We start from the raw sequence: 13684 nt of genomic DNA, 5'->3' as shown, positions 1-13684 counted from the left end.
TGGCTGCCCAGCTGCTGCTGTGACAACCGACACAGCCAACTAGAGTGTTTTTTACTATACTTATTGGTTGTTGTTTTTTTGTCGATCGTGGAAAATACCAATAAGAATAACTGGAAAGGAATTGACGAGGAATAAACCCATCAAGATAATGGAGCCATCTGACTCTCTCTATTGCGGGAGCAAAAGGAGATGTAAAATATATATAAGGAGCATTGCCCAAATTGAAATTTTCTTTTTTTTTTCCTTCAAAAGTGCAGTTTTATTGGAAATATAACGTTCGTAAATGGCCTCTTCGACGTGAGTTTTCTTTCAAAAAAGATGAAATGATAAGAGACAATGATGCCAACAGACGAACAAATAAATCAATGTTATACAACTAATATACTATAACTTTTTTAGGTAAATAAGAATATGTCGATGCTATGTCCTTATACATCATATAGAACGCTATACAGCTTTTACATTTACTTATGTAATAATAAGCCTGGTTGGATATATTTTTAATAAATTATAAACCACACATTTAGATTTTATTTTAGTTTTTTTTTTCTCATCGGCGAAACGGAAAAAGGAATAAAAAAGGAATAATTGACTTTCAAATTTCAAACACAGTATAATACCGTCGGCATGTATATATATTTATACTATTTTCATCTGACAAGAGGAAGAGAGAAATTAATAAGTTTCGCCAAAGAATCAGGAATCGGGAGCAGAGCAGAGAAAAGTCAAAATCCAATCAAATTGGACTGGTAATAGGTAGAGCAAAGAAAAAGAAGACGAAGCGGAAATTGATCAAAAGAGGATAGAATTAACTGAAAAAAAAAATGATCAAAACGTCGAGAGAATTACACGCGAGCGGAATATTATCTTGAAGAATATAATTTCAGAAACAAATTAGCAGTAAATAAATATTCGGCGGCATTTTTAAAAATTCTTTTTTTTTTCATATTTTTTTTTCTTCTTCGATGGATTATCGGAAAACGTGATAGCTGGGCATCACGTTAGCCCAAATGAGGGATATCGTGATGACCGATGCGGCCGCCGTAACTATCCGCAGCCAGCCGGGTCGATCTGATGGCGCACTGTTGCATCCGTCGCCGTCGTCGCAGCTTTGAAGGCAGCCATTAACGTACCTGAATATAGCACACGGAGACGCATCAGCAATTGGCCAGCACCAAAGAGACATCGTTCCAACAAAACCAACAAACACATCAAACCAAACATATCACTCTGTGATTTCAGACGCATATGCAAACACGCACTTGAATTATTATTAAGGAGGGAAACAGAGAGAGTTTCTTCGTCGTTATAACGGGACAAGGTACTAAATCAAATATTCCTTCGAATTTATTTTTGAAATCAAATTCGGAACAGTCAAAACTCCATTAGGTGTCGTGAAAAATAGACCACCGGTCTCTCTGTCAAAACACAAATCTAAAGGTGAGAAAAATATGGGGTCCAGTTGAAAGTACAATTTGAAGGCAAATGAAGAGTGAAAGGGTGTATAGAGGCGGAGTGATGTAAGGAATAGAAAGTGAAATGTGCACGGTGTAGAATAATAATGCAGAATGGGGTTGTGCACTGCTTGGGAGCAAAGAAATATAAGAGTGTCTGTTATAGTATAGTGATGATGTGCGATGCTTAGCTGTAATCCATCAAGCCATGCCGACGAGTAGGATATAGTCTCAAAACTTCATGCTGGCAATCTCTTTCGTTTAGAAAGGACGACGCCCAGGCTCAATCAATCGCTTCAACGAGCATTTCAAACCCGCGCGTATTGAATTTCAATGGCCGGATAGTACTATACTGGCGAAGCTGGATAACTCGGCATCCAGCAGTGCACGGCCGACGAGACTTTTTATATTTCACCCGCCCACTATACTGGTATAATAGACGCGGGAGTGAGAGGCTGTTATAAGCCGGAACACGAGTACGGAGAGCACGATCCCGATGTGTTGCTAGACGACGCAGTCTATATATCGTTGGGAAATCCGGAAAATACAAAACGAAAACAGCCGACAATATAAGATGACAGTAAAAGTTTCCTCTCTCCCAATTTTTAGTTTTGTTTTGTTTGGTTATCTGTTGCCCTCGGCTTCTTTTCTTCGTGTCAAATAAATAAATTGATGGGTCGTGTAACTCTATATAGCTGCAGAGCTTATATTATTAGTATGGGTTAGACAACATCCCGAGTGCGCGCGGGCTGCTGAGTGTATATAGCCTCAACATCCGCCGGAGAGAAACAAAAAAACAACCACATCCAGCGAGTACCACCCCACATCACCACCAGTGTGCTGCTGCCAACATTATGCGCATCTCAAACACAAACAAGACAACCAACAGACAGACACACAACACGTTTCCTCTCTACAGGCACAGCCATTTGAGATGCGCTTAACACGGACCTCTCAGATATGTGTGACACCGCTACATATATCATGCGCATTCCGGCATTCTCTTTCCGCATGCTTCCATACACACACACAACACATTCCGAGGATGCCCAAAACTATAAACGACACGATTTGCCAATATGAAACAAACAAACAGTCAAGATGAAAGGTTTTCGGTGGTCGTTTTTTTACCTGTCGTCGAAGTACAATCCTCCACAGTGAGACATGCGAATGATTTCTGTATCTATTGTCGTCGTCCCAGAGTCCAACGCACAACCTCTAACTAATGGCGCATCATTCAATGAACAGACATATTAGATCGACGCTTATAAATGTTGTAATAATAATCCAATATGAATAGAAAATGAGCAAGTATCGAAATTGTGGAACGTACCTACAATCGTTTCGCCCGTATCGTCTGTATAGAGAACGAAATAAAAAGACAAGGCGCCGGGCGTAACGATCGAGTGTGTGGACGAAGTGTTGATCGAAGAAGACCAAAAGAGAGAAAGAGAGAAAGACAAACACGAGACACAACTTAGAAAGATCAGAATATAATCAAATGATAACAAAAAGGCTATGACCAGCTCTCTGCTGATGCGTATCAAAATATAACCAAACAACCATCTCTCTCTAATCAAATCTAGATTATGATAACATTGGCCTCTCTACGAAAAAATACATGTAGTATATATAACCAGTTAGATTGTATTGATTATTATTTCTATAGCTAGATAGATATTTTTGCTGTAGATGATTTAGATCCGAAATGAATTCGGTTTCGCATGCGATTGATCGATGGAACGAAATACCCAGCGACAGGTCGATATCGGGCCAATATCACGGGAAAACCTCAACTGCGCCTAATAGCTACTGGCCCAGCAGACGGACCACGACAGCTGCTATTCGTCTAAGTTCTTTCGATTACCGGCCGCCGCCGCCGCCATATATACACTCACTTTCTTTTCCCTCCATTTAATATGGGAGGAGGGCCGTGGGGGGGGGGAGGGCTTGTGGGTGGATATACATAGACGAGCGAAGAAAGTTATTGTGTGTTCAATCCATTCTTCTCTTTCGCGCAGCTCACGCAAGGCCTTTTTTTTATCCACAAGATGAATTGCTCGCCGGGAAAATAGTGGATTCATCACTGGGGCTGGGGGGACTATTATACTGGGGAAAACGGTCCGGTTTTTTTTTGGGGTGGGGGAGGGGATTGACTCTCTCTGTTAAAACACACTTTATATATATGTGTGTGTTGCTACAGCGTATGATAATATTGATCGCGTTGAATTGCATGTATGTGGGAAAGAGCTAGACTTGGATGGCTATCAGTCTGACCTTCCATCCAGAACGAAACTGCCACAATGGGACATTCGGACCAATTCCGTGTCAAGTGTCAGTGTACCAGAGTCCAGGGCGCAGGTACGAATCACCATCTTCTCGTAATTACCGTCGGCTGATGATTTGTTGGATGGACGCGGGGCGTTGGTCGACGTGAAATCGATTTGAAAAAAACAAAATAAAATAAACAGCAGGTTCAATTTGATTAGACAGATTTTTTTTAGGTTTCAACCTTATATTCGGCCGTTTCGAAATGAAAATGAAAAGATTCAATTCTATAAAAAGCCATTCAAGAAACAGTGCCCTAGTTACCTGCCGCCCCAACATGAATTTAGACTCGTACGTTAATAACGAAAGAAAACAACTCAAGTTTCGATGCCGTCAGAAGTAAGCCCATCAAAGCGAAAAGTTTCTTCATTTTCTCTTCGATCTTTGTCAAAGACTTTTGGCAACTCGAATCTAGTCGATATACTATACTATATATTCCATCCATTATTTCCTTCTGCACCGAGAGATATATAATAAATGGTGCGCGCAGTTGACGACGTCTGCCCTTATTGTAACAATAGAGTTGGGAAACCGCCGTGCAACTACTCCATATGGGAAAGAAAAGAGCTAAAGAGTCGTCCCTTATATTCTTTGATCTATAAGGGAGGTTATTGAGGCTCACATGCAAGTTCAATATGAAAAGGTAAAGGCTTTGCGACTTGCGAGTCTGCAGCTGAGGCTCGGCTCCTGCGATGGAGAGCTACCACCACCAAGTTAGACGCTGACGATTCACAAAAGTTTTCTTCTCCTGAAACTTGCAAGGCTTTTAGTTCTAGGAAGAAGAAAGGTATAGTAATAAGATAGTATAAAAATAGCTAAAGTACAATTTCATATGCTCATTTCGTGGGTGTGTACGCTGCACAAGTACAATTACTTTATGCATATTAAATCAAAAGAAGCTGAAACGTTGCATCCTCAATTTCACTTTTCGATTAGATTTGAAATTTAAAAAAAATTAAAAAACTAGAATCCACCGGTTAATAACATACGTTAACATATGTCACCAATCTGTTGAATATGTTTTATTATACAACTAACGATCCGCCTTTTTATTTCTTTCCCCTCCGTTTCTTCTTACATTTCCCTACGAATGGCTGATCCCTTTTTTCTGCATTTTCTATAGTCTCTTCTGGATTGGTGCCGCTTCCACGTCAGAATGGAATTGAATTTATGAGCTCCGGATTCCGGCAATTCCGTTTTTTTTTACTCTCTCCAATATATTTCATCCGTCCCGGCGAACGGAAAGACGTAACGATGCGTAAGTACATAAAAATGAAAAAAAACTTGTCTACATTTTTCTTCCTGCTGAAACGACTCACATCTTCATTCAGATAAGATAATCCAAAATTGTCCAACAACGACCACGGTAAAAAAAATAATAATCGGATAAGATTTTGAATGATGCGCCATTAATGCGCGTCCTTGGAGCCCCGTCGTGACTGCACCCGACGTATAGGAAAGCCACTTAAGATTGAAACTGATTAATTCATAAGTTCCTTCACCTTGGTGAATGAAGCAAGGAGCCCGGACGGGAAATTGAAAAGCGGAAGAAGAGACGAAACGGACTCGCGGTGGAAAGGCCCCTTTTGTTTTCTGTTGTTCGACTGTCAAGATTTGGTTAACGAAAGCTGTAGAGCCCACTTCATTTTCCAACAGCATTTGCATGCGTAAACAGCGCGGATCTTTCTATTCTTCTTCTCTCCGCGTTTATAGAAAAGGGCCGCCACTTCCGTGTAACTCTGGATCGATCCCGCCGGGTCCACGGTTGAGCTCAGCTGTTCTCGGGACTCTCTCTCCGCAATATCGCATCAACGTCAAGAAATGAAAAATTCAACCCAATCTTATAAACGACACAGCCAAGTGGAAAAAAAGAAAGAAATTTAATCCCACGACCATATTCAATTTAGAGCGCTTCATATTTTATCCATACATATTATTTTATATATAATGATCGAGTTCACGTCTAACTAAATACTGCATAAATCTAGCCTTATAGTTGATATTTGATCAAACTTAAAAGGGACCCCAGATGTCCTTCTTCCCCGTTCCTTTTTCTTTTTACGTCATCATTTTTTTCCGGGGTCTTCGGGCGCGGTACGTTTCCCTTCGTCTTGATTAATTCTGACACTTTACTGCAATACAGTGTGCGGTGCGCATATTATATATACCGGGGCAGCAGCACACACTCTCATAAATCCACCCTCCAGGAGTGGAGGGTCGACGGCGGCGAGGATCGCGTTTCTTGGTAAAAACTGAATACTAAAGAAGGTACACACAGACTACGCCCTTCTTTGATATCTATGGAAATATAAAAGTGTGGGATGGCGAAATATACAGCCCTATGGTTACGTGTAGCCCACATGATACGGCCAAAGGAACGGCTATTGCCATCACGTCAAACGCCTTATATCTTTTCTTTTTAACAAGAAAAAATCGTCATAAAACTTTATCACAACACAAAAAAATCCGATTATTGTTGCCTCTGAGCTATATGTACACGTATATAGTATCCCATAAAAAAACAAACAAAAAAACATCTATCACGCGGACGTCATCTTCAATTGATCCTGCCTTCTTATCGCCGCATATAGATATGATAGTAGCTATAGTACACACACACATTTCCGGTGACTGCAACACACAAGAGTAAACGTTGGGGCGGTCGTTCGATATGTGTGTGTTTGGTGGCGGGTCAGGTGCGGCACGGATGAGTGAGCATTTCCCCCTTCATCCTTGCCTTTGATCCGAAATGATCGAATTCGCATCCGCACCATATACTTTCCAATATGCAACCTCAACTTAAACGTTTTTCCTTCTTCTTTTCACGTAGAAGAGGAGATAGGCTCGCTCCCGCCATACATCCGAACGCGCCTACACAGTACACACATACAGTCAATGATGCGTGCCCATAAAAAAGGAGGGGTCTATATTATTTTATATAATATAGAAATGAAAGCGGCGGGTGCTGGGGCTCGTGGCGGAAGCCCCAAAGTCCAGCGCAGCGTTATCTGCTGATGATGCGTGTAATTTATTATGATAATAGTGTATACCGTAACGACCGGCGAGCTTCAGACAAGCCGTGGCCGGAAAGAGGCCGTTGCGTCCTTTACGTCCGCCCAAACAGGGCGACTCGAGCAGATCACTGGTGAAGTTATTGTGGAACGGATCTTCGCAGGCCGGATTCTCGCCGTTCACCGACACGCACTTGAAGCAATCGATAGCGCTCACTGATGTTGGACCCGCCAGCGCCAAAGGTTTATGTAATAATGTGTAAAAAAGGTAATTTCATCAAATGAACTTTGATTCTGAAATTACCTGTCGACAGGAAAAACTGCGAGACGACCAGCACCAAGAAGAGGGTCGTCAACAGTCGGAAAGTTTGGTATGAGGTAACCGACGACGAGTGCGACGGCGGCGGCGGATGGTGATGTGGTAAATTCATGACGTCAAACTCGGGAATGAAATTTGATGCAGCAGTTTGGACGAAAATAAAAATAAAACCTTCTGGTTGTTTTCTTCCCTCTCCAGCAGCTGCAGTTCCTGATGGAGTGAAAAAAGAAAGAAGTTGGGATTACGTCAAAAGGCAGTTTTTGTCTAAGCAAACAACGCTGATGCCAAGAATATAAGTATAAGCAGCTGTGCAGATGGCCCTGAACCGCGACGACCGGAATACATACACACACACATACAGCCTGGCCAATGTAAACGAAATAATTTCTCTTGTTATCGTTGCGTTTTTTGTTCCGTCTCTTGTTCCTGTATATGTTTATAGACAACAGGGCCTAGCTCTAGCTAGAGTCGACTGCACGGATCATCTATCACGTGAGAGGAAAGGCCGTCAAATCAGATTAGTAACATCCGTGACATTAAGGGCAACTATATCTCGTTACGAAGGCCCTTTTTCGCTGAGGGTGGGCGGGGGGACATGCTGCTGTGTGTATGCACTATATCTAGTTAGTACTCTCTCTATATGTTATAGACGTTGCGGTAATGATGATACACACGTCGTGTAACTAGCGACGCTATGGATTACCCGGGCACTCGTTATTTACAGCGTCTACATATAAAAAGGAAAAACACAGCAACATCGCAGAAATAAAGAAAAGAGAGACTCTTATAATTCGGAGCAACAGTGATCGAACGTCGGGATTCATTCCGGATCAATGACGCAACATACTGTGTAAGAAATAACAGATGGCTCAGCATGTCTTTAATGCCACAGCAAGAGAGAGAGAGAGAGATATAAGCTGCGTGATTGCATCCGCGCGCTGAGCGATCGTCAACTCGAGAGAGTCGTCCCATCATCAACTGCAAATTGCTAGTTGTACATATTCAACAACCGTTTGATGAGTTGTCGTTCTTCTTCCGCTCCGCTAGACCGTCTAAACGGACAGCAGCAGCGGTAGACGTTCAATTATTATACCATCGACGTCGCTTGGTCGCTCACATCGATTTTGAGCGGGTGGTTCGCCCATTATGGCGTTTAACAAACGGTGGCTGCTCATCCGTTTTGACATCGTTAGAATCGACAGGTAATTGACGATCGATTTTTTTTTCAGTCGCCTTTATCGCGCGTTTATCGGCCACTTTTCCTTTTTCGTGTGACCCTTACTTGTCGACCGAGATTTTTAAAAAGGAAGGAAAATGTCGATCGATTCCCACCATCAAAGGTTAAAAAAAAAAATGTTTCCGTGAATTTTAAATAGTCGCGGGTGGGATGATGGGAGACCACCCAGGGCAATTGTCGGCAGAAGCGCAAACAATCAACAAACGAGCTGCGTCAACAACCAAATTGATTCGCCCTGGCGTCTACATAAAAGAAGAAGAGTAAGAAGAAAATGGTTGTCTGTGTATAAATTCAGAATCAGCCGCGAATATAGCATTACGTCTTTATGCAAATTTCAATCAAACCAAAATCTCTTCTTTTTCCCCCTTTTTATTATTTTTGTTTTAAATAATCCAACTCGATTGAAATGATTGTCTCCCCCCCCCCCTCCACTTTCGCCTACGGCGGAAAGATCAGCAGCACCACAACCGAAAATAAAAAAAATGTGTAGAGACGCTCACGCTCGGCGAGCACGAAATATCTGCATAATAACACGGAGAGAGAGACAGAGAGCAGAGCAGAGAGAGAAGAGCTGTTCGTTTAAACATATACAACCTCTCGTGATGTTGCACCACACCACGACGGTGGTCTCCCTCTTGACAAAACAATCGATATATAGATCTATTGTGTAGATAGATACAGTTTGGGCTGTGTGCCTTTCGGCTACTACCACTACAGCACGAAGCGGCTTGAGCGACCTCAGCACTAGACAGAGAGAGGCTATATAGATTGTAACACCGGGCGAAAAGAAAAGTTTGTCTTGTAACTGTTATACCTTTGGTATTTGACGTACAGCACATCGGGACACGATGCACATCATGCAGAGCGCACAAGAGTGACGTGACTCTGCTGGGGGATGAAGTCCGGGTTATATTTTATAGACGACCATCGTCCAGGGCAGCGCAGACGAGAGCCGATACGTCGTTATACATTCCGTCTTTTCTGTGTGTGTATGTCTAGGATATCCGTTTACGATCTTGTGCGTTTATTACACTCTGATTTTGCGTGCATTTCGCTAGCTCGAGACTTGGGGGGCCACCGGACACGGTATAAACCCATCATCAAAAGTCTCAACATGAGGAGGGCATCATTCGTTGGCCAGCATGTATTAGAGCTCCGTGCTTTCACGGGTTACAGCAGAAACTGCCAATAGATTATGTTATTACGGGTCGTTGAAATCTCCGGAGCAGTGGCCGAGCTGGACGGAATGACGTACTATCAGCGGAGTAGTATACATGGGGTATCATCTGAAATGACGACTGCTGTGAAGCATCTTGTATATACATTCTGACTAATCAGCTCTTCTGTACTGCGCTACTCTTCTATCGATTGCGCCCAAAGTCTCTCTGTTGGATTTCCGTCCCCGCAGAGGATTCATCCGGCAGGAGTGAAACCAGCTGCAGTCGCCAATGCAGAATACCAATAAGGAAAGGCGGGTCCGAGCGCTGCTGCCGAGTCTCGGAGTTCATTCAATTGGAATATTCCATGTAGTAATAAGGATATTCGAACTTGAGCAATGTCACTTGGTCTAAATGCCTTGAAAGAATCGGGAATATACAGCAGGAGCAGCTGATGCAGCTATGCATTAAACAGTTATAATTGAGGTAGGCAAGTCGAGAAATGATTTCCGATGATTTCTTTCGTGGAATTCATATATAGCTATATGCCTTACTCAGCAGTCCGGCCAAGCACTTGGGGATTAAGTGTATGAATAAAAAAAGTGGCGTGCTAAGGGGATGCGCTACAACGAGCAAGTAATGGCAGTCTCAGCAGTAGCAGCAGCAGGCGCTGAGTCGGAAATGGAAAGCAAGATGTCGAGAGCACAAGTTAGACCGAGCGAATGACGACGACGACCGACCGACCACCAGGGTAGTTTTCCGAGAAAAAAGAAACGGTAGAAAAGACATATCAAGAACAAAGGGAAAGAAAGAAAAATGATGGGGTAACTTTGAAAAGAGTTTTGGAAATCCTAAAGGAAAAGGAAGTTTCATATATGTAGATGATCGATCGAACCTGGACTACTCTGTTATTTCGTCATTCTCAATACATGTTGACTACGTTGACTCAAAAGCTGCCCATATCAAGGCTCCTCTCTATAGTATGTCTCTGGACTTGGAAATTGGTCTTACATATATATCTGTGAAGCCGATTGTATTTTAGGGCAGGCAGTGCTTTGAATGAGTCAGAGGCAGCTATAGAGCTATATAGTACAGTTTCGACGGGGGAAAAATGTCTTCTGGAAAGAGAGCTTGAATTCGATTCACGGAATTATGCAAAGGTCCTTTTGAGCACAGCCCACACACTGCTGTGTGTATAGTCCTTGTCGCAAGTCCCGCGTGTGTGTGTCTCTGCATGTATATGAGCCTAGAGCCCCCGCTTTCATCTTTTTTTTGTCTGCTTTTTCTTTTTGGCCATCATAAATGTTCTTTCCTTCAAGACCTTATGGCGAGTGTTCTCGTTACGTGTTGTCTTATTCTTCGCCCCTCAGACCCATCGGGGTCCACAACGAGTGGCAACACTTTGTTCAGCTCAAGTGATCACAAGCGTATATAAGCAGCAAACCCCCGTCCTGATCTTATTCAACATAAGATGATCCATCATGTATACAGAAAGAGGATCATCAACTTCGACAGGGTTTCCAACTTGCTCCTGCCTCACTGTAAAACTTCCTTTTTGCTTTCAGCGTTTGAAAATTGGCCATCGATCTCGAAAAAAAAAAACAAGAATAAAGCTGGCTGGTGAATACTGGGTGAATATGTCTGGGGTTCAAACAACAGATGTTGTACCCGTCGGGGGGCGACGGCAGTCCGAGTGGAAGAACAATGCGGTCCCTCGTCATTATACCATCTTCAGCATCTCTCTGTTTGTGACGGTTTCGATGGGGGGAGAATAAAGAACTCTTCTTGCTGTGAGTGCGCATGCTGCAACTCTCTCTATTTCACAACTTGGTATCAAACGCACGGAGTTGAACACACACACACACACAAACAAACACAGACACGCAGCGGGAGAGATATGACTGCTGGATACTTCAAAGCGACGACGAGATGCAGCCAAACAGTCGAGAGCACAGCAGCAGCTAAGGCAAAACAGAAGTGACCCGACAAATATAATACGGGGTGTAGTCTAGTATATATATGTCCCAGCAGATATAAAGCCAAGAGAGCGCGGACGCGAGAGGTTTTGCAACGTAATTTGGAAACGTGTCCGCTTTCCATCCCTATAGGGACCCTGCCTAGCGCTCGATGGGCCACTTCAGGGTGGGGCCCACCTATTTTTCTCTTTCTCATTCTCTTATGAAAATGTTGGGGCTCTTTCCGGGACGAGCGCTCGCTTCTTATCGCTGCGCCGGTCTTTTTTTCTATCGCCTTTCGGCTCGTTTGTTTTTGACACATCAGCAGCAGCACTCTTGACTAGTAGCTATTGCACGTTGAATGGACTGGACATGGACCTCGCGGGACGACGAGAAAAGTCAAAAGTGAAAAGGAGTCTACAGTTGAGCTCAACAAACATGTCGGACAGTGCTGCTCAAAAAACACAGCTACGAGGACTCTCGACTTTTCCTTGTAGAATTCTTGTCGCTCTCGCTCTCGCCCACGCAAATGCGCGCCAATGGAAGGTATGTACGGCGTTCATGTTCTGTTTGGTTGGAGCCTATACTCGACTGCTCCTACGCTTTTATCGACTGGACCGAAGTAAACACGAGTGAAGGCGTTCTAAAAGTGGATTGTTGATTCTGATGAGCTAGGGTGGGAATCGACGAGTAGTGTTGAACCCGCCATTCGTCCCCCTCGACCCTTTGCAATTTATTCAAGTCCTCTATCTCTCCGCCTCGAACTCTCGGCACTTCCCATTGCATTGCCCGAATGCCATGTCTGAATACATTCTATAAGCAACTGCTACTTATATAGGAACCTCAAAAATGAATAGGAAACTTTTTATTATTTTTTTTTTGTCCTTATTCCGGACGCGCCCTAGTCGGATCCTGACACTTCCTCATTCCCACAAAAGCGTCAAGTTACATTACGCCGTTCATGTTGACAATTTAATGCCATTAAAAGATGATATCCCGGAATCAAGCTGGCGAACCGCAGAGTTTACACGAATTGCAAAAGCCTTTTCCTCGAATACGACTCTACTTTGACGTGGAGTATACATCATGTGAACCCCCATTTTCTTGTTTATTCAAACTGGGAATCAGAATTAGAAACGGGTAAACAGAAAATGCGCCGAGCAGAGGAATGGCGGGTAGAGAAACAAACTCTGAACGGAAGTAGGAAAAAGACAAAAAACGCGCTGACGTGAAACTTGAGCGGGCGAGGAGAGCAGCCCAGCAGAGCCCGTGGGGTAGCCAACCATTGTCGCCGCAATCATTCTAAACGAGTTCATGACTTATTCAAAACACGCGCATTTACACGGCCTATATACGCGCGAGCGGACTAGAGGCAAAAGAGCTTACCTCGCAGCGATCTTTTCTTTCTTTCTTTTGGTTTCACCCACCGCAAAAATTGTGATGATGGCTGATTGGATTGTATCTCTCGTCCAATACTACTAATTTTGATCCGATTTTCCACTCTGAGCGATCACCAACCGGCGGAAGCACTTGTGAAAATAGACACTCACGCTGGATGAAAACGATAGATAACGAAGCACAGGACTATGTGTGTGTGTGTGTAGGACAGAACGGCGGCCTTGTTTCCTTTTGTAAATAATACTGTGTTTGGGGACAAGAACGCAGCAGAGTATCAACCGTACCAGCGAGCGCCGATCGTTCGACTGAAGGCACGGCGACTCCTAAGCCGCGTCGAACCCTTCTCAGACTAGGATCCCTGTGTTGCCCCACCCCAGCCAGACAGCAGGAGAGTATATAACAAGCCAGACGTATTGTATATAGTTCTTGCACATAACCAGAGGAATTCACTTTCCACCCTCTCCCATGTATAAACAGAACGCGCTCGCGTTGGTTCTTGTAGCTACCTGCTATTTTCACCGCTCTTTTTATTTTTCGCACGATTTCCGTCGACGTGCTGCAGCAGTTGACGGATTGCACTGCATCACTTCCTGACGATTGATGCCTCCGCCCTGCTGCGACGTTCGTAAATTTTCCGTCCTTCATTTGCCAGACTGCGTTTTCTTCCGGAATTTCGGCAGCCGTATATATACATAGTCTCAACGTCGTGATTGCTCTTTTGGACTATGTTATACTCGACTGTATACACCGTGCTGCTTCAAGCGTTTATTAGATGGTATAGGTGCAAGTGCAGCTGCTATATGTTACTATAAACCATCGTCAATA

The 13684-nt window shown here is 43.5% G+C and overlaps 1 protein-coding gene across 5 annotated transcripts; it reads right to left on the bottom strand.

Annotated features, from left to right (window-relative positions):
• Window positions 1–617: 617 nt before the first annotated feature.
• On the bottom strand, window positions 618–13180 carry LOC124192179. 5 transcript variants are annotated; one of them, XM_046585373.1, is made up of 6 exons: window positions 12848–13176; window positions 7098–7322; window positions 6833–7012; window positions 2788–2811; window positions 2586–2676; window positions 618–1133 (listed from the first exon to the last, which is right to left on the bottom strand). In XM_046585373.1, the coding sequence occupies exons 2-6, from the start codon at window positions 7222–7224 to the stop codon at window positions 971–973; spliced, it is 585 nt and encodes a 194-aa protein (XP_046441329.1). In that variant the 5' UTR covers window positions 7225–7322; window positions 12848–13176; the 3' UTR covers window positions 618–970. The 5 variants fall into 5 exon arrangements, with proteins under 5 accessions (XP_046441329.1, XP_046441331.1, XP_046441328.1 ...); XM_046585375.1 differs by having other exon boundaries at window positions 6833–7009; window positions 12848–13175; XM_046585372.1 differs by lacking the exons at window positions 2586–2676; window positions 2788–2811 and adding an exon at window positions 3732–3849 and having other exon boundaries at window positions 12889–13180.
• Window positions 13181–13684: the final 504 nt, after the last annotated feature.

The sequence above is a fragment of the Daphnia pulex genome, chromosome 4, assembly GCF_021134715.1.
Source record: "Daphnia pulex isolate KAP4 chromosome 4, ASM2113471v1".
In the NCBI taxonomy this organism is placed as follows: Eukaryota; Metazoa; Arthropoda; class Branchiopoda; order Diplostraca; family Daphniidae; genus Daphnia; species Daphnia pulex.
Note: the sequence above shows the minus strand (reverse complement) of the source record. Positions and strands in the feature narration are given on the sequence as shown.

Bases quoted from the DNA above. Each gene is read 5' to 3' on its own strand.
- LOC124192179 (XM_046585372.1), bottom strand. From the start codon at position 7,224: ATGAATTTACCACATCACCATCCGCCGCCGCCGTCGCACTCGTCGTCG. The intron at 7,013-7,097 runs GTAATTTCAGAA...CGGGTCCAACAT, and splicing joins GCAGTTTTTCCTGTCGACAG to CAGTGAGCGCTATCGATTGC. The intron at 3,850-6,832 runs GTATACACTATT...ACAAATCATCAG, and splicing joins GAAGCTCGCCGGTCGTTACG to CCGACGGTAATTACGAGAAG.